Raw genomic sequence first — 23,803 nt, 5'->3', positions numbered from 1 at the left:
CCAGGACCTGCACGGCGTTGTTGAGCGACGGCGGCAGCGGCGCGGCCAGGATGAAGTCCTCCAACAGGAAGTCGACAAAGACGATGAGGAGGAGGACGAGGATGTCGGCGGCCGCCAGCGCCAGGAGATAGTTGTAGGAGGACTTCTGACGGCGCAACACCAGCTGGGAGAGGATGATGACTGTCAGGATGTTGGCTATAGGAGGGGGGAGCAGGGGGGCGGGGGGGGGGGGGGATGGGGGGGGGGGGGGGGGGTGAGAGAGAGTGATTGAAAGGAGAAGATAGACAGCAGACATGGGGAAAATGATGGAGAAGGAAAAAGAATGACGAGGTCGAGATGGAAAAAGGAATGGGTGCAGGTTCGGGCAAGGAAGGAAACAAAGAAACAGAGGGAGTGTTAGTAGGTTGTTATAGGTTATTGAAAAGAGGTAGGAGCAATCATCCAGCCAATAACACAATACAGTGCATGCTGTTATGTTGTTGTATAGTATAATGCACAGAGGCAGAGGACATGTAAGTGCAGGCAACACACAAGTGTGACTACTGTACTAACACACACTTACATACAAACACACACACAAAAGACACACGTTGTGTGAGCAATTTCAGAACCATGGATAGCTACCAAGCAGGCTCGAGGGGCATGCTGGTTGTAGCCTTCGCCACCCCCTCCATTTTTTCAGTTTCAGCACTCCACACACACACACACACACACACACACACACACACACACACACACACACACACGCGCACACGCGCGCGCGCGCACACACACACACACACACACACACACACACACACACACACGCGCACACGCGCGCGCGCGCACACACACACACACACACACACACACACACACACACACACACACACACACACACACACACACACACACACTGTTCAAATCCTGTACAGTATTTACCATACTGCTGTCTCTATAATCTCTGTCCCTGTCCATAGCTTTTCATCTGCCTCCACTTGCTGTGTAGCTCAGCAGCCTCTGGCCCATTTGTTATCTCTAATAAAGTAAAGACACAATAAAAAGCCACAACAAAAACAGGGGGACAATGTGCAGCATCACGGCCTCGGTAATCTGCTCAGTCCACTGCTGCCTGTTCACTACCGCCAGCGCTACTTTAGCCTGGAAAACACCCCCCGGCTCTCTGTCTCTAACCTCCACTCAGTTCCTTCTCTCTCTCTCTCTTTCTCCCTCTCTCTATCTCCATGCCTCTTTCCTTCTCTTTCTCTCTCTCTCTCTCTCTCTCTCTCTCTCTCTCTCTCTCTTTCTCCCTCTCTCTATCTCCATGCCTCTTTCCTTCTCTCTCTCTCTTTCTCCCTCTCTCTATCTCCATGCCTCTTTCCTTCTCTCTCTCTCTTTCTCCCTCTCTCTCTCTCTCTCTCTCTCTCTCCACTCTCTCTCTCTCTCTCTCATGCTTTCCCATCTGTTACCTTCTTTGATCAAGTTTTTTCAGATTTCCCCCTCTTTCCTGCCCAATTGTACTTGGCCAATTCCCCCTGCTGTGCCGGTCATTGCTCCGCCCCCTCTGCTGATCTGGGGAGAGTTGGAGACTAGCACCGTGCTTCCTCCGATACATGTGCAGTCGCCAGCCACTTCTTTTCACCCGACGGCGAGGAGTTTCACTAGCAGGAGGTAGCACGTGGCACGTGGGGGGATCACGCTATTCTCCCCGGTCCAACCCCACCCCACCTCCGAACAGACCAGAGGAGGCACTAGTCAAGTGCATCCACCATGCAGGACACATACCCTTAATCCGGGTTCCAACCCGCAGACACGGCCAATTGTGCCTGTATATGGACGCCCGGCCGAGCCGGAGGTAACATGGGGGCTCGAACCTGCAACTCTCTCCCAGGGAATGGCCCACCAGGAGGGAAAAATCACTTCTGTCTCTCTTGTGGTGATAAAGAGAACGTAAACACAAAAGCCTGGATGTGATTTAGCCCACTGCTGCTCTTACCCAAGCATGGCGTGTAATTGGTACAGAATGAGACAGGAGCAGCACAGATTCTGCAGCTGTCGCTTAGCACTCAAACAGCTTCATTCCTGCTTTTGTCTGTGTTGAAAACCCCCCCCTTCCCTGTAACCATATTTACATGTTATAAACCCCCCCCCCTCCCTGTAACCATATTTACATGTTATAAACCCCCCCCTCCCTGTAACCATTTACATGTTATAAACCCCCCCCCTTCCCTGTAAGCATATTTACATGTTATTCCTGTGATCTTGGATGGTTGATTAAAGACTTGTGAGCATACAAGCACGTCCCAAATCTAGAGGATAAACTCCATAGATACTCCATAGTGTTTACTGGCATGTCCAAATTCATTGTCAATACAGAGAATTAATAAATATGTGGATGGAGTTTTTAATGATGTGAATTCTGTTTTCATGTAGATTTGTAGATGTGTACCTTGTAGATAGTGTTTGATGTCGCATGAAAGATCATTTTTGAAACCCACAGAAAATATACACTTTTGCACATGACAGATTAGTGTACAGTAAGTATGGTACTTACACACTATTGTATGTAAGTATCATAGTGGCGTGAGATTCAAAAGCTATCATCACTAGTTATTTGAGTAAGCAAATATATTTCCAATGTATCCAAATATTCCTACTTCATGCTGCACTGCATCAATCACTTAACCCATTGATACCTGATGCCGCATTTGCGTGTATATCCCTCATTTGTGTGTGTATCCCTTTAAGACGATTCACAAATGCTGCATCAGGTATCAATGGGTTAAACTAACAATCAAAGAGTATATGGTGTTAAGACAATATTCTGAATAAGACACTGCTATGTAAACAGCATTTTTGGATTTCCTTAACCCAAATGAGGTCATAGCGAGCCATATTCGAATTAAGACGTGGAATATTCCAATGGATTGTAGACATCTAAACATCTTAACGACGTCCTAACGGCGTTTTCGCAGCATTTTGCGACAACACATAGGACAAAACCGCTTGACGCATGCTCTAGCTTCCAGTAGTCACCCCGTTTACACCTGGTTTTTAAATGTGACCTGTATCCGGATAAGTTATCTGGATAATCGTTGCATTTAAAAACCAGGTGTAAATGGCGTGAAAGATATCTGAACACAATGTGAGCCAGACTGCCTCCAGATGTGGTCAGGCAGATCCGATCACATCCTGATCACGACGCGTTTACACCTCGTATTAACATGCGTTCTTCCTTATCCAGATAACATCCAGACAACTTATCCAGATACAGCTCACATTTAAAAAACCGGTGTAAACGGGGTGAATGTTGTGCAACTTGTATACAAAAGAAAAGATGCCACCGGTAAAAACATGCCCCATCGACCACGGTAGCAACGTGACAGAAAGAGTTTCAGGTTAAATTGTAAACGCGATTATGAACGGAATATTCTATAAGCAACTGCATGTAAACTAAATTGAAATATTATCTTAGATTTAGGTCAATAGATTATTACAGTCCATGTAAACGTAGTCATCGATTTGCATTGCTGTGTCACCAACAATACACTTAGCAGCTGTCACTGGCCATCTAGTGGTGAGGAATGAATGTGCTGTGGTCCTCTCCCCCCCCCCCCCCCCCCCCCTCTCTTTGGTAATAGATCTGGGATTGGATTAAATATGGCAGTTTGGAGTGTGGTGCCTCACACTTCACAGCTCCAGCACTATGAGCTGATTACAAATTACAAAGCCATCATGACTAGAGATGTCCTTGGCGGGACGGGCGGCACATTAACACAGGGACACACGTACTGTAGCCTCATCGCTCGTGCATACAAACATGGACAAACACAGGCTAGCATACAAACACTGACACACACAAACATGTTCATGAACAGCTAAGCTGTCTCTCTCTCACACACACACACACACACACACACACACACCCACACACAACACACACACACACACACACACACACACACACACCACACACACACACACACACACACACACACACACACACACACACACCACACACACACACACTCACACACACACACACACACACACACACACACACACACACACACACACACACACACACACACACACACACACACACACACACACACACACACACACACAACACACACACAACACACACACACACACACACACACAACACATCGTTAGGGATGTGCGAATTCATTAACATACAATCTGTAAATAGTCAATATATGAGATGTCAAATGCAGGTTACAAGACATGACAAGCCGATGTCGGGTTGCTAGATTGCTCTCCTGTTCCCCCCGGGAAATCCACCGCGGTGGTCGGTCAGCGAGTCGAACCCTCGCACAGACGCACTTAAATCGCTATCATGTTGAATTCTGGTTGACTGTCCTATCGATTCTCGGCCTTCCACAACTAACTCTTCCATACTCTGCCTGTATCATTGCCTCTGCAAATTCCCTCAACATTTCTCTTTCTATTCACCTTATGTAGCCACGCCCATTTGACCCGGTTCTGTGGTCGTCCTACGACTTCCGGCTAAAAATAATAATAAAATAAAATAAAAAATGGCTGCGCTGCTCCAATATCATCTAACTCTGAATTAACTAATAATTTAGCCAATTGTATGTAACATACCAAATAAAAGCAAACGGCAATGTCTAAGAATGCAATGCCATGTAACTGGCTCGTTAAGTCTCGCATTCCAGGGAATTACGTTAACGTCTGCGGGTCTTTATTAACGTTAATGGCTCGCGCTGCCTCGGAGGAGAGAAAACTATCTGAAGCTTTCTTTGTTGGAGTCCAGGTATGTTTTACAAGAAAGTGCTCGTCATTGTCGACGATAACGTTATCTGACCTGGCTAACAGTGGATACTCCGCTTGCTTGCTGTGTACCGAGCTCAAAGTAGTAGGCTACGTTCTTTGTTTTACACCCTGCGCTGTCCGCTACAAAAACAACTCTCTTCTTCATGACGTTCTTTCATATTTGGCGCCGTGACCACCAGAAGTGTTAGACGGACCCGGAAGAATTTGGCCCACTGTAAGGTCTGAACATAAGGTGAATAGAGAGCCAAAGTGGAACGTCACTTCCTGCTTAACAAGCAGGAAGTGACGTACCAGAGATTTTCATCCGCCATTTATTTTCCCTTAGACATTTTGTAAAATGCTTGTAAAATAGTTGTACTTCATCGAACCAAACGGTTCAGCTGACGCTATAATCGGGAGAGACCATAGAACATTTCACTCGGACCAAAACTTAAAAAAACAACATCGAAAAAACATTTTCTTTAAACCCGCATTTTTTTTTACGTTTTGGTCTCAGTGAAATGTTATGCAATCTCTCCTGTTTCTAAATATATCTGTACCGTTTGGTTTGAGCCAGTAAAACTATTTTTATACGCATTTTACGAAATGTGGATGGGAAAATAAATGGCGGATGAAAATCTCTGGTACAGTGTTGAAGCAGGAAGTGGGCGGTCACTTTGCCTCTCTATTAGGTTGGCTGCCTCTCTGGCTGACTGCTCATCCACTCAACTACCTGCTTGTCATTTTGATCTATATCGTTCCTTATCTATCTCTCATTTCAACCAGCTCTTTTCTGTCTGTCTGGTCCCTCTGGCAGATCTTTCCCCCCCCTACTGACTGCTACGTGTCCTTTCCCGTATAGCCACCCCGTCACACCTGTCAGTGTGTGTGTGTACACCACCCCGTCACACCTGTCAGTGTGTGTGTGTACACCACCCCGTCACACCTGTCAGTGTGTGTGTGTACACCTGCCGCCTCTCACCTAGCCCACACCACACCACACCACACCACACCACACCACACCACACCCACCCACCCACTCATGCATCCAGGTGGAGGGATGATATCAGTGCTGCTGTTTGTTACTATGAAGAAAAGGGTGCTGCTAAGCCCCATGAAGCTACTGAAAATCAGCCCAATGGAAATCCAATATACAGTGAAGCAAATCGTACACAATAGCGCGCCACACACCTATAATCTGTCGCCTCTCTCTCTCTCTCTCTGCTATCTTTGCCCATCACTTTCTCTCTCTCTCTCTCTCTCTCTCTCTCTCTCTCTCTCTGTTCATACCCCTCTAAAGAGAGAGGAGTGACACGCAATGGAAATAGTGCGGTGTTGTCCTGTCATTGGCTGGGTATTATTTGGGTCGGGCTCTCCCCAGTGAGACGAGGCCTTTCTCCAGACAAACAAAAGGGATCCGTTTGTGAGCTTGACATTTCCATTTAGCTGTGGCTCAGCTCGCATTGGGCTGCCCATTCATTTCAATTGACTGTTGGTCTTTACTTTGTCTCTGGGGCTGCTCGGTGGAGAGAGGAGCAGCGATGGACCTGCTCAGCATGCTGAGGGCACGGGGTGGCAAAGGGCTCCGCTCGGCCACAATGGGGATAGACAAGCTGGAGAGATATGCACACTCATGCACACTCATGCACACTCATGCACACACACACACACACACACACACACACACACACACACACACACACACACACACACACACACACACACACACACACACAGATGCATATGTAGACAGGCACGTATGCAGACATGCAGGCATACAAACAGACACACCTGCATCTCACGCCTGCCCACACAGGCTGAGGGATGTCGGTAGGTTAGGCTCTAGATTATTTGGTTGCTACAGTAGGTATTCAGGCTAAGGTTAGGGTAAATTAGAGTAGGTTAGGATAGTCTAGGTTAGGCTCTAGATTATTTGGTTTTACAGTAGGTATTCAGGCTAAGGTTAGGGTAAATTAGAGTAGGTTAGGATAGTCTAGGTTAGGCTCTAGATTATTTGGTTTTACAGTAGGTATTCAGGCTAAGGTTAGGGTAAATTAGAGTAGGTTAGGATAGTCTAGGTTAGGCTCTAGATTATTTGGTTTTACAGTAGGTATTCAGGCTAAGGTTAAGGTAAGTTAGAGTAGGTTAGGATAGTCTAGGTTAGGCTCTAGATTATTTGGTTTTACAGTAGGTATTCAGGCTAAGGTTAGGGTAAGTTAGAGTAGGTTAGGATAGTCTAGGTTAGGCTCTAGATCAGGGGTGCCCACACTTTTTCAGCTTGGGAGCTACTTTTAAAATGACCAAGTCAAAGTGATCTACCAAACATATTTATTTATATATATATACACTGAGTATACAGTGGAAAACAGTGGAACCGTGGAAAAACAGTGGAAAAACAGTGGAAACAGTGGAAAAACAGTGGAAAAACAGTGGAAACAGTGGAAAAACAGGGGGAAAACAGTGGAAACAGTGGGAAAACAGTAAAAAAAAAAAAAAAAAAAAAAAAATTTTTTTTTTTCTCACCTCAATGCCACGCGATCGACCACACTACCTTCGCGATCGAACCGGTCGATCGCGATCGACGTATTGGGCACCCCTGCTCTAGATTATTTGGTTTTACAGTAGGTATTCAGGCTAAGGTTAGGGTAAATTAGAGTAGGTTAGGATAGTCTAGGTTAGGCTCTAGATTATTTGGTTTTACAGTAGGTATTCAGGCTAAGGTTAAGGTAAATTAGAGTAGGTTAGGATAGTCTAGGTTAGGCTCTAGATTATTTGGTTTTACAGTAGGTATTCAGGCTAAGGTTAGGGTAAGTTAGAGTAGGTTAGGATAGTCTAGGTTAGGCTCTAGCTTCTTTGGTTGCTAGGTAGTTCAGGCTAGGGTTAGGGTAAATTAGAGTAGGTGAGTACTAGGATAGTCTGGCTCTAGATTATTTGGTTGCTAGGTAGCTCAGGCTAAGGTTAGGGTAAATTAGAGTAGGTTATAGTGTCGGTTAGGCTCTAGATTATTTGGTTGTTAGGTAGTTCAGGCTAAGGTTAGGGTAAGTTAGAGTAGGTGACTACTAGGTTAGGATAGTCTGGCTCTAGATTATTTGGTTGCTAGGTAGTTCAGGCTAAGGTTAGGGTAAGTTAGAGTAGGTTAGGATAGTCTAGGTTAGGCTCTAGATTATTTGGTTGCTAGGTATTCAGGCTAAGGTTAGGATAAGTTAGAGTAGGTTAGGATAGTCTAGGTTAGGCTCTAGTCTAGATTCGTTGGTTGCTAGGTATTCAGGCTAAGGTTAGGGTAAATTAGAGTAGGTTAGGATTAGTCTCTATAGATTCTTTGGTTGCTAGGTGGTTCAGGCTAAGGTTAGGGTAAGTTAGGGTTAAGGTTAGGGTTAGGAGTAGGTTAGGATAGGGTAGGTTAGGCTGTAGATGAGCTAGATTCTTTGTTTGCTGGGTAGTTCTTTTCTCCCTCTCTTCACTCTCTCTCTCTCCGCTGTCTTTTGCTTCCTCCCTCTCTCCCCTTCTCCCTCGCCTGTCTTCTCTTCTTGTTATGTTCTCTCTCTCCTCTCTTCGCTCTCTCTCATCTCTCTGCTCTCTCTCTTCTTCCCTCTATGCTTGACAGACAGACAGACACACACACACACACACACACACACACACACACACACACACACACACACACACACACACACACACACAATGTGTCTCTTTGCGGGGAATAATAAGCAGCCAGAGGAGAGCTTGTCTCCAGCAGAGAGGGAATTAGAATGACCTGTAGGACAGAGACCGCTGTGTGTGTGTGTGTGTGTGTGTGTGTGTGTGTGTGTGTGTGTGTGTGTGTGTGTGTGTGTGTGTGTGTGTGTGTTTCTCTCTCTCTCTCTCTTTGCCGCTGTGTGTGTGGCGCCGGGGCATGCCTGCGTCTGTTCATACGTGTTGGAGAGTGTATGTGGTGTGCGTTTGCCTCCGTGACCCTCCTGTCTCTTTGTGTGCGAGCGCTTTGTGCCCGGGCTCCCCCGCTGCTCCTCTAATCTAACGAGGGACAGGGCCATTGACGTTGTTTAGAAAGCAGCGCGCTCCCCGAGGTGTAACGAGGCTGACTCATCCCACCGCTAAAGCGACGTGTTCCTCAGACAAACCGCACGGCGCAGCTTTAAACCCCTCCAGAGCAGTTGGGAAAACACATGAGATGCAGCTGCCTCCCCCCCCCCACAGTCCATCCCGTGCCTCCTATCACACAGACAAGACCGGGAGGGGAAAAAATAGAAATACACGGGAATGACAGAGAGAATTGCAATTAGTTTTTTTTCCTTTAATTTGCAGGAAAATTGAAGTTGGACTTTGACAGCTTATCCTGGGGCTCTGGCTAATGAGACTCAAGGAGAAAATGAGAGCGGGGAAGAGCGATGGAGAGGGATGAAGACGACATAGACAGGTTGGGGGGGGGGGAGTGAAATAAAGTATGTGGTTTAAGGAAGGTCAGAGTTAAAAAGTGAGCAGGTGATTGAGAGGGAAGGGAAGGGAGGAGAGGATTAGATGGAATGACAGGATGAGAGAGAGAGGTAGAGAGGAGAGAGAGAGTGGGAGAGAGGAGGGAGAGAGGAGAGAGAGAGAGGAGAGCGGTAGAGAGGAGAGAGAGAAAGGTAGAGTGGAGAGTGCAGAGAGAGAGGTAGAGAGGAGAGAGAGGTAGAGAGGAGGGAGAGAGAGAGGAGAGAGGTAGAGAGGAGAGAGAGAAAGGTAGAGAGGAGAGTGCAGAGAGAGAGGTAGAGAGGAGAGAGAGGTAGAGAGGAGAGAGAGAAAGGTAGAGAGGGAGAGAGGAGAGAGAGGGAGAGAAGAGAGAGAGCGAGAGGAGAGAGGTAGAGAAGAGAGAGAGAGGGAGAGAGGAGAGAGAGGAGAGAGGAGAGAGAGGGGGAGAGAGAGGTAGAGGAGAGACAGAGAGAGGAGAGAGAGGGAGAGAGGAGAGAGAGGTAGAGAAGAGAGAGAGGGAGAGAGAGGGAGAGAAGAGAGAGAGGGAGAGAGAGGGAGAGAAGAGAGAGGGAGAGAGAGAGGTAGAGAGGAGAGAGAGAGAGAGAAGAGAGAGAGGGAGAGAGAGGGAGAGAGGAGAAAGAGGGAGAGAGAGGTAGAGAGGAGAGAGGTAGAGAGGAGAGAGAGGGAGGAAGGGAAGAGGCGGGAGACAAAGAGGGATGAATATCAAAGCTTGCTTCAAAGGTCACAGGCACTTTGTTCCTGATGACAACCATTTCCCCCCTGTCTTCTCAAAGTGTCAGATTGGACATAGAGCAGGACGAGTCCTTAATTCCCTGAAAGGACCAAGGAGCACATCCCAGCTAGATAGACCATATATTAAACACAGACCTGTTCATCAAACTCCACCACCAAATCATGCTGATCTCAAAGATTTTCATATGAATAAATGTGTGTTAAGCCACTGTCTATCGCAGACTGAGTTAGTGTTTGAGCCTATCAGTATCGCCCACTGATGGAAGCCTTTGCGTTTTCTTCAGTATTGCAACATTTATGAACTGGGTGTCTGTGGAGACACCCCAGAGAGAGTAGGCGGAGCTAACGCAAAAGACTTGCTCTTCAAATACTGTTACAAAGTAACTAACGTTACTGTAGGTTCTCGAAAACTCTTGAGTGAAATACTGTATGATAACTAGTCGTAAGGTGACCAGATTTCTCAAGTGAAAATCAGGGACATTTCCAGTCCGGCAATCAAATATATTATTAAAATATCCGCTGTTATTACCTATGAAATAAGAAAGGGGGATGATTCCAGTTTAATCCCCCCCACACACACACACACACACACACACACCACACACACACACACACACACACACACACACACACACACACACACACACACACACACACACACACACACACACACACACACCACACACACACACACACACACACACACACACACACACACACACACACACACACAGACACACAGACACACACACACACACACACACACACACACACTCACACACACACACACACACACACACACACACACACACACACACACACACACACACACACACACACACCACACACACACACAACACAATTCATTCACTGTGCCCCTTTACAGAATGTCACTGTGTTCTCCAGCAGCATTAGGCCTGGTCGTTCTACACCGCCAAATGTTTTATGAATAGCCTCAGATCTCAAAAAGTATTCTCGGTGTAGCCTAAGTGCTTTTTCATTGTTCAAGATTTCCTGAAAGAGCAGCAGCAGAACATGTGAACACTTTTGGATGTCTGGATCAATGGGCTACATAGACATGCGATGCTGTGATATGCTTTTAACCCGCCCGTAAGCCTCCTGCAACCTTTCTGCTTGAGTGGTTGACCAGTGGACACTGTCTGTAAAGGGGAGACTCGTGGGTACTCATAGAATCCATTCTCATTCAGATATCTTGAGGTGAGAGGTCAAGCATTGTTGGTCCCAATGGATGCTGTAGGCCTTACAGTTTCATAGCCTATAAGTATCTTCACTCTAGATTTAAGAATGAGCCCGCTAGAGCTCGAGTAATATCGGCCGCAGACGCCAGTAGAAAATCGGGGACATTTTCGGGGACAGCTCCAGCCGGGAAAACAGGTCACCAAAAAAACGGGGACTGTCCCCGAAAATCGGGGACATCTGGTCACCTTAAGTCTAGTCTACTCTCTAACATTGCGGCGGGTGTTACTATGGCCGAACTGACTAACAGCATGTAACAGTTTGGATCTCGACTGCAAATGGCCGCTCATTGCTATAGGTGTTGCCAAAGAGAACGAAATGGAAATCCTCGAGATGATCACGTTAAGTTTCAGTGATATGTTTTCCTCGATCCCGAATTCAGCTCAAACAATACTTTGAAACTCTGATATTATCACGAGGTAAGATGTTTAATCTGACAAGCGTGTAAAGCCTTCCCTTGCGTCGCTATCCATTTATATCCAATGTCAAGCTGGTGAGGTGATACAAATGTGATAATTAAATAACACAGCCTTTACTGCGTGGATAAGCTTTCACATCTCGCTCGTCACCACAGCCTCGGGGGAGCGGATCCCAGATCTGAGTGTTAAGGGGGGAGGAGAGGCAAAAAGACAAACACGACGACACGCGTCATTTGGAGAGAGGAGATTCAGGAAGAACGAGGATATTTCTTGGAACTTGGAAGTAACGAGCTCATGGAAGAGAATGGAGACATATATGGACACGTTTCTTGGAAGAGAAGGGCCCATGTTTGCTGCTAATGATATTGACGGTACTGCAGTGCTCTGCAGCCGTCTGCTCCGCAGCCTGCCCGCCCGGTGCTCACCTTACACCTATCCAATGGTCGAGATGACTGTCCTCACATCCAGGCTATTATTGCCGCCACTGGTGTGGCATTGCAAAACGAGGCAAACTCAGTTTATCACGTTTAATAGCTTCATAAACAATAGGTAATGTGCCCTTGTACCTTCTACAATCACTGTTTTATGAGGTTCCCGCTCCAGAAGAGAAAAAAGAAAAAGGGGAGTGGCTTGAGTGATAGGGAGGAGATGATAGACGAGAGGAATGTCAGGAAAGACGGAGAGAGAGAGATGGGCAAAGGACAACGGGAGAAGGATGGAGATTGAGGAGGGAGGTGCAAGATTACATCGTCCAGATAATGGCACTATAATTAGGCTGTGGTAATATTGATAGATGACTGTTGTATGATGAACACAGAACAACATGTAAACACTGGCTATTTGACTGGGAGGTGCCAAGTGGACGCGGCGTTTTCAGCCGTCTTGATGCTTTCATGCTGTCAACTGGTCAAACAAAGTCAGCTCTGTCATTTTGCACCATGTGATTTATTGCAGCTCCGTCCTCTGTCCTCCTGCGCCCTCTCTGGCTTGTCTCCCCCATGACAGGCCCCCTCCCCTCTCTCCCCCATGACAGGCCCCCTCCCCTCTCTCTCCCATGACAGGCCCCCTCCCCTCTCTCCCCCATGACAGGCCCCCTCCCCTCTCTCCCCCATGATGACAGGCCCACATGCTCCCTGCCTCTCTCTCTCTCTCTCCCTCCCTCCCCCCTCTTCCCAGTTGTGGACTAGAGACAAAGCAGACCAAAGCATCCTGCACATCCATCCTCCCTCCATACGATTTCACTGAATTCATCCTCTTTTCTGCATCTGTCCATCTCTCCACTGCACCCTCTCCTCTGTCCACCTCTCCACTTTACCCTCTCCTCTGTCCATCTCTCCACTGCACCCTCTCCTCTGTCCATCTCTCCACTGCACCCTCTCCTCTGTCCATCTCTCCACTGCAGCCTCTCCTCTGTCCATCTCTCCACTGCAGCCTCTCCTCTGTCCACCTCTCCACTGCAGCCTCTCCTCTGTCCATCTCTCCACTGCACCCTCTCCTCTGTCCACCTCTCCACTGCACCCTCTCCTCTGTCCATCTCTCCACTGCAGCCTCTCCTCTGTCCATCTCTCCACTTTACCCTCTCCTCTGTCCACCTCTCCACTGCACCCTCTCCTCTGTCCATCTCTCCACTGCAGCCTCTCCTCTGTCCATCTCTCCACTGCAGCCTCTCCTCTGTCCACCTCTCCACTGCAGCCTCTCCTCTGTCCATCTCTCCACTGCACCCTCTCCTCTGTCCACCTCTCCACTGCACCCTCTCCTCTGTCCATCTCTCCACTGCAGCCTCTCCTCTGTCCATCTCTCCACTGCAGCCTCTCCTCTGTCCACCTCTCCACTGCAGCCTCTCCTCTGTCCATCTCTCCACTGCACCCTCTCCTCTGTCCACCTCTCCACTGCACCCTCTCCTCTGTCCATCTCTCCACTGCAGCCTCTCCTCTGTCCATCTCTCCACTGCAGCCTCTCCTCTGTCCATCTCTCCACTGCAGCCTCTCCTCTGTCCATCTCTCCACTCCACCCTCTCCTCTGTCCATCTCTCCACTGCACCCTCTCCTCTGTCCATCTCTCCACTGCAGCCTCTCCTCTGTCCATCTCTCCACTCCACCCTCTCCTCTGTCCATCTCTCCACTGCAGCCTCTCCTCTGTCCATCTCTCCACTCCACCCTCTCCTCTGTCCATCTCTCCACTGCACCCTCTCCTCTGTCCATCTCTCCACTGCAGCCTCTCCTCTGTCCATCTCTCCACTCCACCCTCTCCTCTGTCCATCTCTCCACTGCAGTCTCTCCTCTGTCCATCTCTCCACTGCACCCTCTCCTCTGTCCATCTCTCCACTGCAGTCTCTCCTCTGTCCATCTCTCCACTGCAGTCTCTCCTCTGTCCATCTCTCGACTCCACCCTCTCCTCTGTCCACCTCTCCACTGCAGCCTCTCCTCTGTCCATCTCTCCACTGCACCCTCTCCTCTGTCCATCTCTCCACTGCACCCTCTCCTCTGTCCATCTCTCCACTGCACCCTCTCCTCTGTCCACCTCTCCACTGCAGCCTCTCCTCTGTCCATCTCTCCACTGCACCCTCTCCTCTGTCCCCCTCTCCACTGCACCCTCTCCTCTGTCCACCTCTCCACTGCAGCCTCTCCTCTGTCCATCTCTCCACTGCACCCTCTCCTCTGTCCATCTCTCCACTGCAGCCTCTCCTCTGTCCATCTCTCCACTGCACCCTCTCCTCTGTCCATCTCTCCACTGCAGCCTCTCCTCTGTCCACCTCTCCACTGCACCCTCTCCTCTCTTTCCCCTTCACAGGTGCATCAACTTCCCTTTGCTCATTGGATGCCCTTCACAAACCTTCCCATTCTTTCCTCTTCATTCAGTCTAAATCATCGTATTGATAGTATCTAAATTATTACCAACCCCACCATACATGCCCTATCCCAGGTACAGACTGGCACTCAGTCAAGAGTCCAAACCCGTGTTACTTCGGTGGCTTGTTGGGGAAGCTAAGCAGGTCTGACTGTGGTTAGATGCTGGAAGTGGTGTTGGAGGACCAGTAGGAGCTGGGCTCTTCCCTCTGGTCTCATGAATAATATCTCCAATGCCCCAGGGCAGAGACAGGGACTCTGTCCTGTGAGAGTGAGCACCATCGGAAGAGACGTTAAACCGAGGTCCTGACTCTCTGTGGTCAATAAAGATCCCATCGGCACTCTTCAAATTCCCACACAGGGCCTTCTTTCCATCATGGCCAACTACTGTAATCATCCCTCAATATCTATTTGGCTCATTCAGTCCTCAACTCTCTACCGTGATAGGCTGATGTGTAACTCTCTACCGTGATAGGCTGATGTGTAACTCTCTACCGTGATAGGCTGATGTGTAACTCTCTACCGTGATAGGCTGATGTGTGCTCAGCGTTCTGCCACAAACTGGCTGCAGTGCATCACCCAGGTGGTTGCTACAGTACACATCGGTGGTGGATGAGTTAATTTCTCCCCAATACACACACACACACACACACACACACACACACACACACACACACACACACACACACACACACACACACACTCATTATTATTATTATTATTATTATTATTATTATTATTATTATTATTATTATTATTAATAATAAAATGGGTCCCATTTCTTCATAAAATGGCAGCTGACACCTGGTCCATACAGCGGCATGGGCGAGGGGGTATTTAGCACTGAGCATGGCTGACCCTCTCCCCTCAGGATGGTGCACAGGGGGCGTGGAGGGAGATGCTGTCGCCCTGGCAGACTGTTGGGTGGTAACGTCACACACAGTTACACCACGAAATGTTTCCAGGAGCACAAAGCACGAACCCGCACATGCAGTGCTCACATGCACAGACATGCTATGCTACACGTTACTCGCACATGCAGGCTCACACATGCACAGACATGCTATGCTACACGTTACTCGCACATGCAGGCTCACACATGCACAGGTGGATGGCGCTGTTGAGCACGTAGACATCGACACGTGGAAGATTCCGCTGCCACAATGAGCAAATTCACTGTGTGAGTTATCACACTGAACAGGCGTCATCGTTAATGGCTCCTCTACAAATTAAACAGTATAGTGACCAGTTGCAGTCATCATCTCGCCAGCATTTGTAAGCAAACATTGCATTTGCATCCATACAGTGAGGCATTGGAGGACAACAAATGTATGAGGAGATGTGTGTGAGTGGGCATTTCATATAGACATCAATACATGCAACGTATGGTAATAATCAGCTATACAGTATGATATTAAAATCAACCAATAGACCAATACAGTGCTAGAGGAGTGTTTTGTAAAAGCATGATTATGTGTTGAGACTCTGTGTTGATGAAGCAAATGAACTGCATGCTTACAAAATCTGTATTTTGTCTTTGCAGCATTTGGGAAGACCAGTTTGCCTCTTCTGGCACCCCTATTCAACCATAAATGTACTGTACTGCAGAGGAGGTGGAGAAGAGTCAAAGCGTATCACATTTTAGAGGGAAAGATGTTTCCCATTTTTCCTTTGTCAGAGTTATTTTTTTTCCTTCTCCAGAGCACTCAATTTGTTGGTGTTCCAAAACACATCATCTTTTTCCCACGGCGCTGGCAGCAGGCCAGGCCAGGGTCAGAACATGCAAAAGTCAGCACACTCACTCACTCAACTCACTCACTCACTCACTCACTCACTCGTGGATGTTTGGTGAAGGGGGCGTTGCTAGGGACAAGGGGCCGTAGCTAGGGATAGCATAGCCTGGGTAAACCCAGCCTTCAACGTGACGTCACAGGCTATGCCTGTAGCGTAACCCTGAAAACACACCGCAAGCGTCTCCTGCACATACTGTAAGCTGCGCGGCGCGACCTTGTGCGCAGCCAGTTTTCATTAGGACACCATGTTAACAGATCTGTCAGTCCACACCGAATTGCGCACAGCGCGCAGCACCGCGGACGCTAAGGGCGCGCAGGATAGCCTCGGTTTATGTTTTTGAGTGCGGACCTTCTGTGCCCGTGAGCGACTCTGTTAAGCTGAACAGATCAGATCAGGGCAGACAGGAACTCGAAACCGGACATTCGTCAAATAAAACCAATTTCAAAGTAAAATAATGTTTATTTACGTTGTTGATTGCCCCTTTGGAAGTGTGAAAAGAGAGAGAGCAGTTGGAGAGGGGGAGCGGATCCGACTAGGGGCTCGTTGCCTGCGGAGCAACAAGTAGAGAGCTAGGACTCGCCTTCTCTCTACAACAGCACGCACTGGGAAAACGGGAGGAGAACAGACATACTGTAAATATGATGCAATTGCATTTTATAATGCCGAAGGTAGCCATAACAGTTATCCCTAATATATTACTTGATATATTTATGTCGTTATTTACTTACAACGAAGACAATAGACACTGGGGCAAAATATATAGTGGACGAGCAGAGCGCGCAGAGAAAGAGAAGTAAGCTGCGCTCTGTGGGTGGACACTTTAAGCGCCTTCTGCGCGGAGGTGCGCTGCGCGGCGCATGCGCGCAAGTTCCGCGTACTAGACTGGAGAGTTCAAGGGATGGGTAGGCGGAGTGGCTAGGGAAATATGGGTGCTGGGAGGGGGTGTCGGTAAAGGGGCGGAGCTAGGGAATAGGGGCTGTAGCTAGGGATAGGAAGGTCATAGAGAGTCGGGAATGGAGGGGTGGGTAGAGGGAGTGGCTAGGTGTATGTGAGTGGTGGGAGGGGGGCGTGGTGATGGAAGGGGTGGGGCTAGGGAAAAAAGGCCATAGCTAGGGATAGGCAGGTTGTAGATTTGGGGTTTGAGGGGTGGGTAGTGGGTAGTGGGAGTGGCTGGGGGGGATGTGGGTGGGTTTTAGGGGTCGGTCAATTCTCCTTGTTGAAAACTATTATCTGTGTTGTTGAGGTACCCCCAAAACATTGCCTAAAGTGCCATAAGCCTGAATGGCCACACCACTGCGCGGTGGGCTTCAAAGTATTTGCGCTTGTGAATGTTGTTTCCTGTTGTCCCTCAACACACCCTGTGTGTCTCCAATGGGAGGTGCACCATTTACAGTATGTGTCTCTGAGACCGACTGTTCAGTATAAAGACCACACACTATTCTTGTAATTCCACTGTGTCAAGGAGTAAAGCAAAGAATTGACTCCTCAAAGATTATTATTTTTTTTTTTAGATGCAATGCTATTATGCTGTTTCTAGCACATGGCTATTCTGTCCCAAGCAGTTTGGCATAGTGAGTAGAGAGATAAAGAGAGAGAGAGAGAGAGAGAGAGAGAGAGAGAGAGCGATTAATTAAAAATGTGGCAATTCGTCTGCGCTCCATCGTCTGTGGCTCGCTCGCCCGCTCAGGGTGCTACTTCACCGACTCTGCCATTATTAATCCCTCTCTCTTTCTCTCTCTATAGGCTCCGATCTCTCTCGCTCTCTTAACTCTCCCTCTGTGTGTCCGTGTGTTGCTCGTCGCACTCCACTCTCTCCCTATATCCATCCCATTCTCCTGGAGCTGCTTAACATTTCACCGGGTCAGCCAGTAACAATCATTCCCCACCACTCGACCTGTTTCCTCATCACTGTCTTCCCCTTCAGCCTCAAATCCACACTCTAGATGTTTTCGATCCCTTTCTCAGCCTGCCTTTTCAGAGGTCAGATCCTGTGAGGAACCTGCAGACATGATCCTGTGAGTAACCTGCAGACATGATCCTGTGAGTAACCTGCAGACATGATCCTGTGAGTAACCTGACATGATCCTGTGAGTAACCTGACATGATCCTGTGAGTAACCTGCACACATGATCCTGTGAGTAACCTGCAGACATGATCCTGTGAGTAACCTGCACACATGATCCTGTGAGTAACCTGCAGACATGATCCTGTGAGTAACCTGCAGACATGATCCTGTGAGTAACCTGACATGATCCTGTGAGTAACCTGACATGATCCTGTGAGTAACCTGCAGACATGATCCTGTGAGTAACCTGACATGATCCTGTGAGTAACCTGACATGATCCTGTGAGTAACCTGCACACATGATCCTGTGAGTAACCTGCACACATGATCCTGTGAGTAACCTGACATGATCCTGTGAGTAACCTGCACACATTATCCTGTGAGTAACCTGACATGATCCTGTGAGTAACCTGACATGATCCTGTGAGTAACCTGCACACATTATCCTGTGAGTAACCTGACATGATCCTGTGAGTAACCTGACATGATCCTGTGAGTAACCTGCACACATTATCCTGTGAGTAACCTGACATGATCCTGTGAGTAACCTGCACACATTATCCTGTGAGTAACCTGACATGATCCTGTGAGTAACCTGCAGACATGATCCTCTGAGTAACCTGACATGATCCTGTGAGTAACCTGACATGATCCTGTGAGTAACCTGACATGATCCTGTGAGTAACCTGACATGATCCTGTGAGTAACCTGACATGATCCTGTGAGTAACCTGCACACATTATCCTGTGAGTAACCTGACATGATCCTGTGAGTAACCTGCAGACATGATCCTCTGAGTAACCTGACATGATCCTGTGAGTAACCTGACATGATCCTGTGAGTAACCTGACATGATCCTGTGAGTAACCTGCAGACGTGATCCTGTGAGTAACCTGACATGATCCTGTGAGTAACCTGCAGACATGATCCTGTGAGTAACCTGCAGACATGATCCTGTGAGTAACCTGCAGACGTGATCCTGTGAGTAACCTGCAGACATGATCCTGTGAGTAACCTGACATGATCCTGTGAGTAACCTGCACACATGATCCTGTGAGTAACCTGACATGATCCTGTGAGTAACCTGCAGGTATGATCCTGTGAGTAACCTGCAGGCATGATCCTGTGAGTAACCTGACATGATCCTGTGAGTAACCTGCAGACATGATCCTGTGAGTAACCTGACATGATCCTGTGAGTAACCTGACATGATCCTGTGAGTAACCTGACATGATCCTGTGAGTAACCTGCACACATGATCCTGTGAGTAACCTGACATGATCCTGTGAGTAACCTGACATGATCCTGTGAGTAACCTGACATGATCCTGTGAGTAACCTGACATGATCCTGTGAGTAACCTGCAGACGTGATCCTGTGAGTAACCTGACATGATCCTGTGAGTAACCTGACATGATCCTGTGAGTAACCTGACATGATCCTGTGAGTAACCTGCAGACGTGATCCTGTGAGTAACCTGCAGACATGATCCTGTGAGTAACCTGCAGACGTGATCCTGTGATTAACCTGCACACATGATCCTGTGAGTAACCTGACATGATCCTGTGAGTAACCTGACATGATCCTGTGAGTAACCTGACATGATCCTGTGAGTAACCTGCAGACATGATCCTGTGAGTAACCTGCAGACATGATCCTGTGAGTAACCTGCAGACATGATCCTGTGAGTAACCTGCAGACATGATCCTGTGAGTAACCTGCAGGCATGATCCTGTGAGTAACCTGCACACATGATCCTGTGAGTAACCTGCACACATGATCCTGTGAGTAACCTGCAGACATGATGACTTGTCCATGAAGCCCTATTGCTCTTAACTAATGAAACGTTGGGTTGTTAATGAAGGTAACGATCTATACAGGGTGTCAAATACGTGCGGGTCTGTAAAGGTCAGGCTGCTGCTGGTCACACATGCAGAGCTCATGAAACATGCATGCTCATGGCTCAGGTTGGCTGGGATATGGTCATAATGTCATCATGATTAAATAAGTTCAACTTGCTACTGCAAACGATCAGCCCACCGACCGCACTCGCGTCCAGCCATTCATTGAGACAATTATTGTAAGATTCCATTACAATCTCAGGTCGCCGGCCCGTTACCATGGTGATTAAACAAACAAGCTCAATCGCATTTGTGGAGACGACTCAGCGGTTACAATCAAATCAAACTCCGCCCATCCCGGAGAACTTTAAATGACAGCAGACAGAATTGATTGCGCCCGGCTAGATTTGCCGTCCGAGAGAGAAACGATTGGCCCGAGAGGTTGATCGCAAAAAAAAGACTTTTACTTTTACAAGCCAGCAAAGAAGACAGTGCAGCAGCTGCAGTCTTGGCATACGAAATACTCTTCTATCACTTTGCATTGCAGATTTGATTTGGAAGCAGAACAGCTTACGCTGTTGATAACATCTCACTCCCACTCTTTAACGGAGGAAAGTGCTCCAGGGCTGAAGCAGGGCTGAAGCACATCTATTGAGTTGTATTATTTAGCATTAGGACAAAACAGCGTGCTGTAATTCACCCATTGTGTTCATCAAATGTAATATGCATCACTCGCACCACTATGATGTCAAAGTGATTCTCTCATTGTGGACCAAATCACACCTTCACAATGCGTTCGAAGAAGGCTTTATTTTGTGCATATTGTTGCATCCTTTAGTCAGAGCGCAGGATGAGGAGACATTTTGGTGAAGGCCAAAGCAAAGCAGAGTGGATGTGGCTCTGGCTGCCCGGAGGGGCTTTGCACATCTGAACCCCGATCTCTGATTCGGCATCAACACTTTTCTCTTTCATCTGACCTCCACGTTTTCTCTCTATGGGTCTCTCTCTCTGTCTGCCTCTCTCTGTCTCTCTCTCTCTCTCTGTCTCTCTGTCTCTCTCACACACACACACACACACACACACACACACACACACGCACACACACGCTCACACACACACACACACACACACACACACACACACACACACAGTGCACACACGCGCACCACTTTGCTTCCCTGTGTGGGACTGGGTCAGTACCAATGGATCACACAGTGGGACAGAGGTGGGTAAATGGGGCTGACAATGACTGTGGATGGACTAAAATCAGTCAGTGGCAAAGACACAACAAGGAAGCGCCTCATTAATTCAGCGAGTCAGGAGCCGTATAACACACGCACTTGTCCCTGAGGTGAAGTCTGACTCACTCATCCCATCCATCACATACACATACCAAATCCAGATGAATAATAACAACAACAACAACAACAACAATAATAATAATAATAATAATAATAATAATAATAATAATAATAATAATAACAACGTAATAAAGAGAGAAATACAGTCCAAGCCTTTACATTCTCTTATTTTGTGACAAGAAATCAAATCCAAGCTGCGGGATATTTTGGAGAACGAACTGGGGTTAAAACTGTATTTTCTTTGTGATGCACTGTAGATACAGTCACTGTCATTTCTCTGGAGCTTCATATTTACAAACGGATCCGCAAACAAACTCAGACAGACAGTGAGGCGCAGACTTGGACACAAGTGAGGCGCAGACTTAGACACAAGTGAGGCGCAGACTTAGACACAAGTGAGGCGCAGACTTAGACACAAGTGAGGCGCAGACTTAGACACAAGTGAGGCGCAGACTTAGACACAAGTGCACAAGGCTGCACACACCAAGTGAAGATGAAGAGACGGTCTGCTACAAGGTCAGCATGACACATCGACAGTATGTGCGCAAAGAGAGCGACAGTCTGGAGCAGCTGTGCGTGGCACACATCCACTCCGACACGCAGAGGAGGAGTGCACGACAACAAATCAACATGCCAAAGCGGAAACCGACGCGAGGCACCGATGCGCGCTTAATCAAACACATCGCACATGTAACACTGACACAGACACGGATGTTAATGATTAGTCACACACAATGTACACAGACACCAGTTTGTGTCTTACCCGGCAGGCCGAGACAGAGCAGGAGGCTGTAGTAGATGACCGGCAGTGGTCCGAGGGGGCATCCCTGGGCCACCTCAGGTGGTTGCTGCCCCGGGCTCCAGGTGCTGCCGTTGGGGGACAGGACAGGGAAGATGTGGCTGTGCTCCATGGCCTCTCTCCCTCAGCTGGCTCTCAGTCTCAAGGAGCTCGGCCACACACACGCACGCACACGCTGCCTGCTGCCCGGCAGCCGCTGTGTTGAGAGAGGGTGCTCTGTCCTTGGGTGCCAATCATTAGAGTGTACGCGCGCGTGTGTCTTTGCACGAGAGAGCGAGGCTGACTGTGTCTGTATGTATGAGAATGAGGGAGACAGACAAGGAGGGGGTGGTGGGTGGTGAGGGGGGGGAGAGATGCGATGGGGATGATATGTGTTAGCAGGTGACGGAGGGAGGAAGCGAAAGGTGCGGAGAGAGAGAGAGAGAGCGAGAGAGGGAGGCGCGAAGAGGTGAGTGTGAAGGTAGAGAAGTGAAGAGGGGAGGATGCTGCGTGACTGTGTGAGCGGAGTGGAGAGCACAGGAGGAGGAGGGACGGGAGGGAGAGAGAGGGGAGGGAGAGGGGAGAGCACAGGAGGAGAGAGAGGGGAGGGAGAGGGGAGGGAGAGGGGAAGGAGAGGGGAGAGCACAGGAGGAGGGGGGACGGGAGGAGAGAGAGGGGAGGGAGAGGGGAGAGCAAGGGCATGAGTGAGCTGAAAGTGAGCGAGGGAGATGGGGAGGGGAGGCGACAGGAGCCCGGGGAAGGTGCAGGGATGCTGCTTGGGACGCGTGGAGGAGGAGAAGTGACAGGAGGCGGCGTGCCGGTCGGGGGAACATGTGCTCTCATGTGAGGGCAGTGTACACAGAAGCAGGCTGAGATGATGGGGAGGAAGAGGTGACAGACGAGGAAAGATAAACGCAGCTTTAGGGTGATTGTGGAGGAAGATGGAGAGTGTGTGTCTGTGCCTTCGTCGTGCTGTTTGCATCCTCCTGTGTGTCTCTTTGCTGTCTCTTTCTGCACATGCCCGAGTGCTTGATTACGGTATCAGTGTGTAGGTGTGTGTTTGGACTGAGCGACTTCTTTATGTTGTACCGTCGCACTAAATCTTATTTAAACTCCAAGAAAATCATCGAGGGCTGACCCTCATTTATAAAGACTAGCGGACCCATGGGAGTTAGACCGCCCTGGTGTGGGACACAGTGGTCTCCAAAGCCTCCGGGACACACTCAAACTCATCATAAATCACTGATGATAATCACTTACTGGTGAATGCGATGTCGCTCGAGCACTCCAATGATGTCATCAGTGATGATGTCACCAGATGATGTCATCATTGCTCGAGTGACATCACATCATTAGGGAATTAGGGCAATAATTAGGGCAATTCATTGACCCTAATTACCTAATTACCCAATCTTACACTCCCTGAAAGATTCAGCCCGATCGCACGTAAAATGGCATAGCTGTGGCC

General features: G+C 48.4%; 1 protein-coding gene across 1 annotated transcript in view; it reads right to left on the bottom strand.

The window, feature by feature from the left end:
• gpr139 (G protein-coupled receptor 139) overlaps window positions 1-22,468 on the bottom strand; it is a gene marked incomplete at both ends in the record, with an annotated part of 23,268 nt that extends 800 nt beyond the window's left edge. Inside the window, 2 exons of the mRNA XM_083650151.1 lie at window positions 1-195; window positions 22,321-22,468. The exon at window positions 1-195 is cut by the window's left edge and continues 800 nt beyond it. Of these exons, the coding sequence (XP_083506277.1) occupies window positions 1-195; window positions 22,321-22,468 (343 nt within the window). The remainder of the gene's footprint in view (window positions 196-22,320) is intronic.
• Between the last annotated feature and the right edge of the window lie 1,335 nt (window positions 22,469-23,803).

Source organism: Poromitra crassiceps, assembly GCF_964638095.1.
Source record: "Poromitra crassiceps genome assembly, chromosome: 13".
Classification (NCBI taxonomy): Eukaryota; Metazoa; Chordata; class Actinopteri; order Beryciformes; family Melamphaidae; genus Poromitra; species Poromitra crassiceps.
The sequence above is the reverse complement of the archived record's forward strand: the minus strand, read 5'-3'. Positions and strand labels throughout refer to the sequence as shown.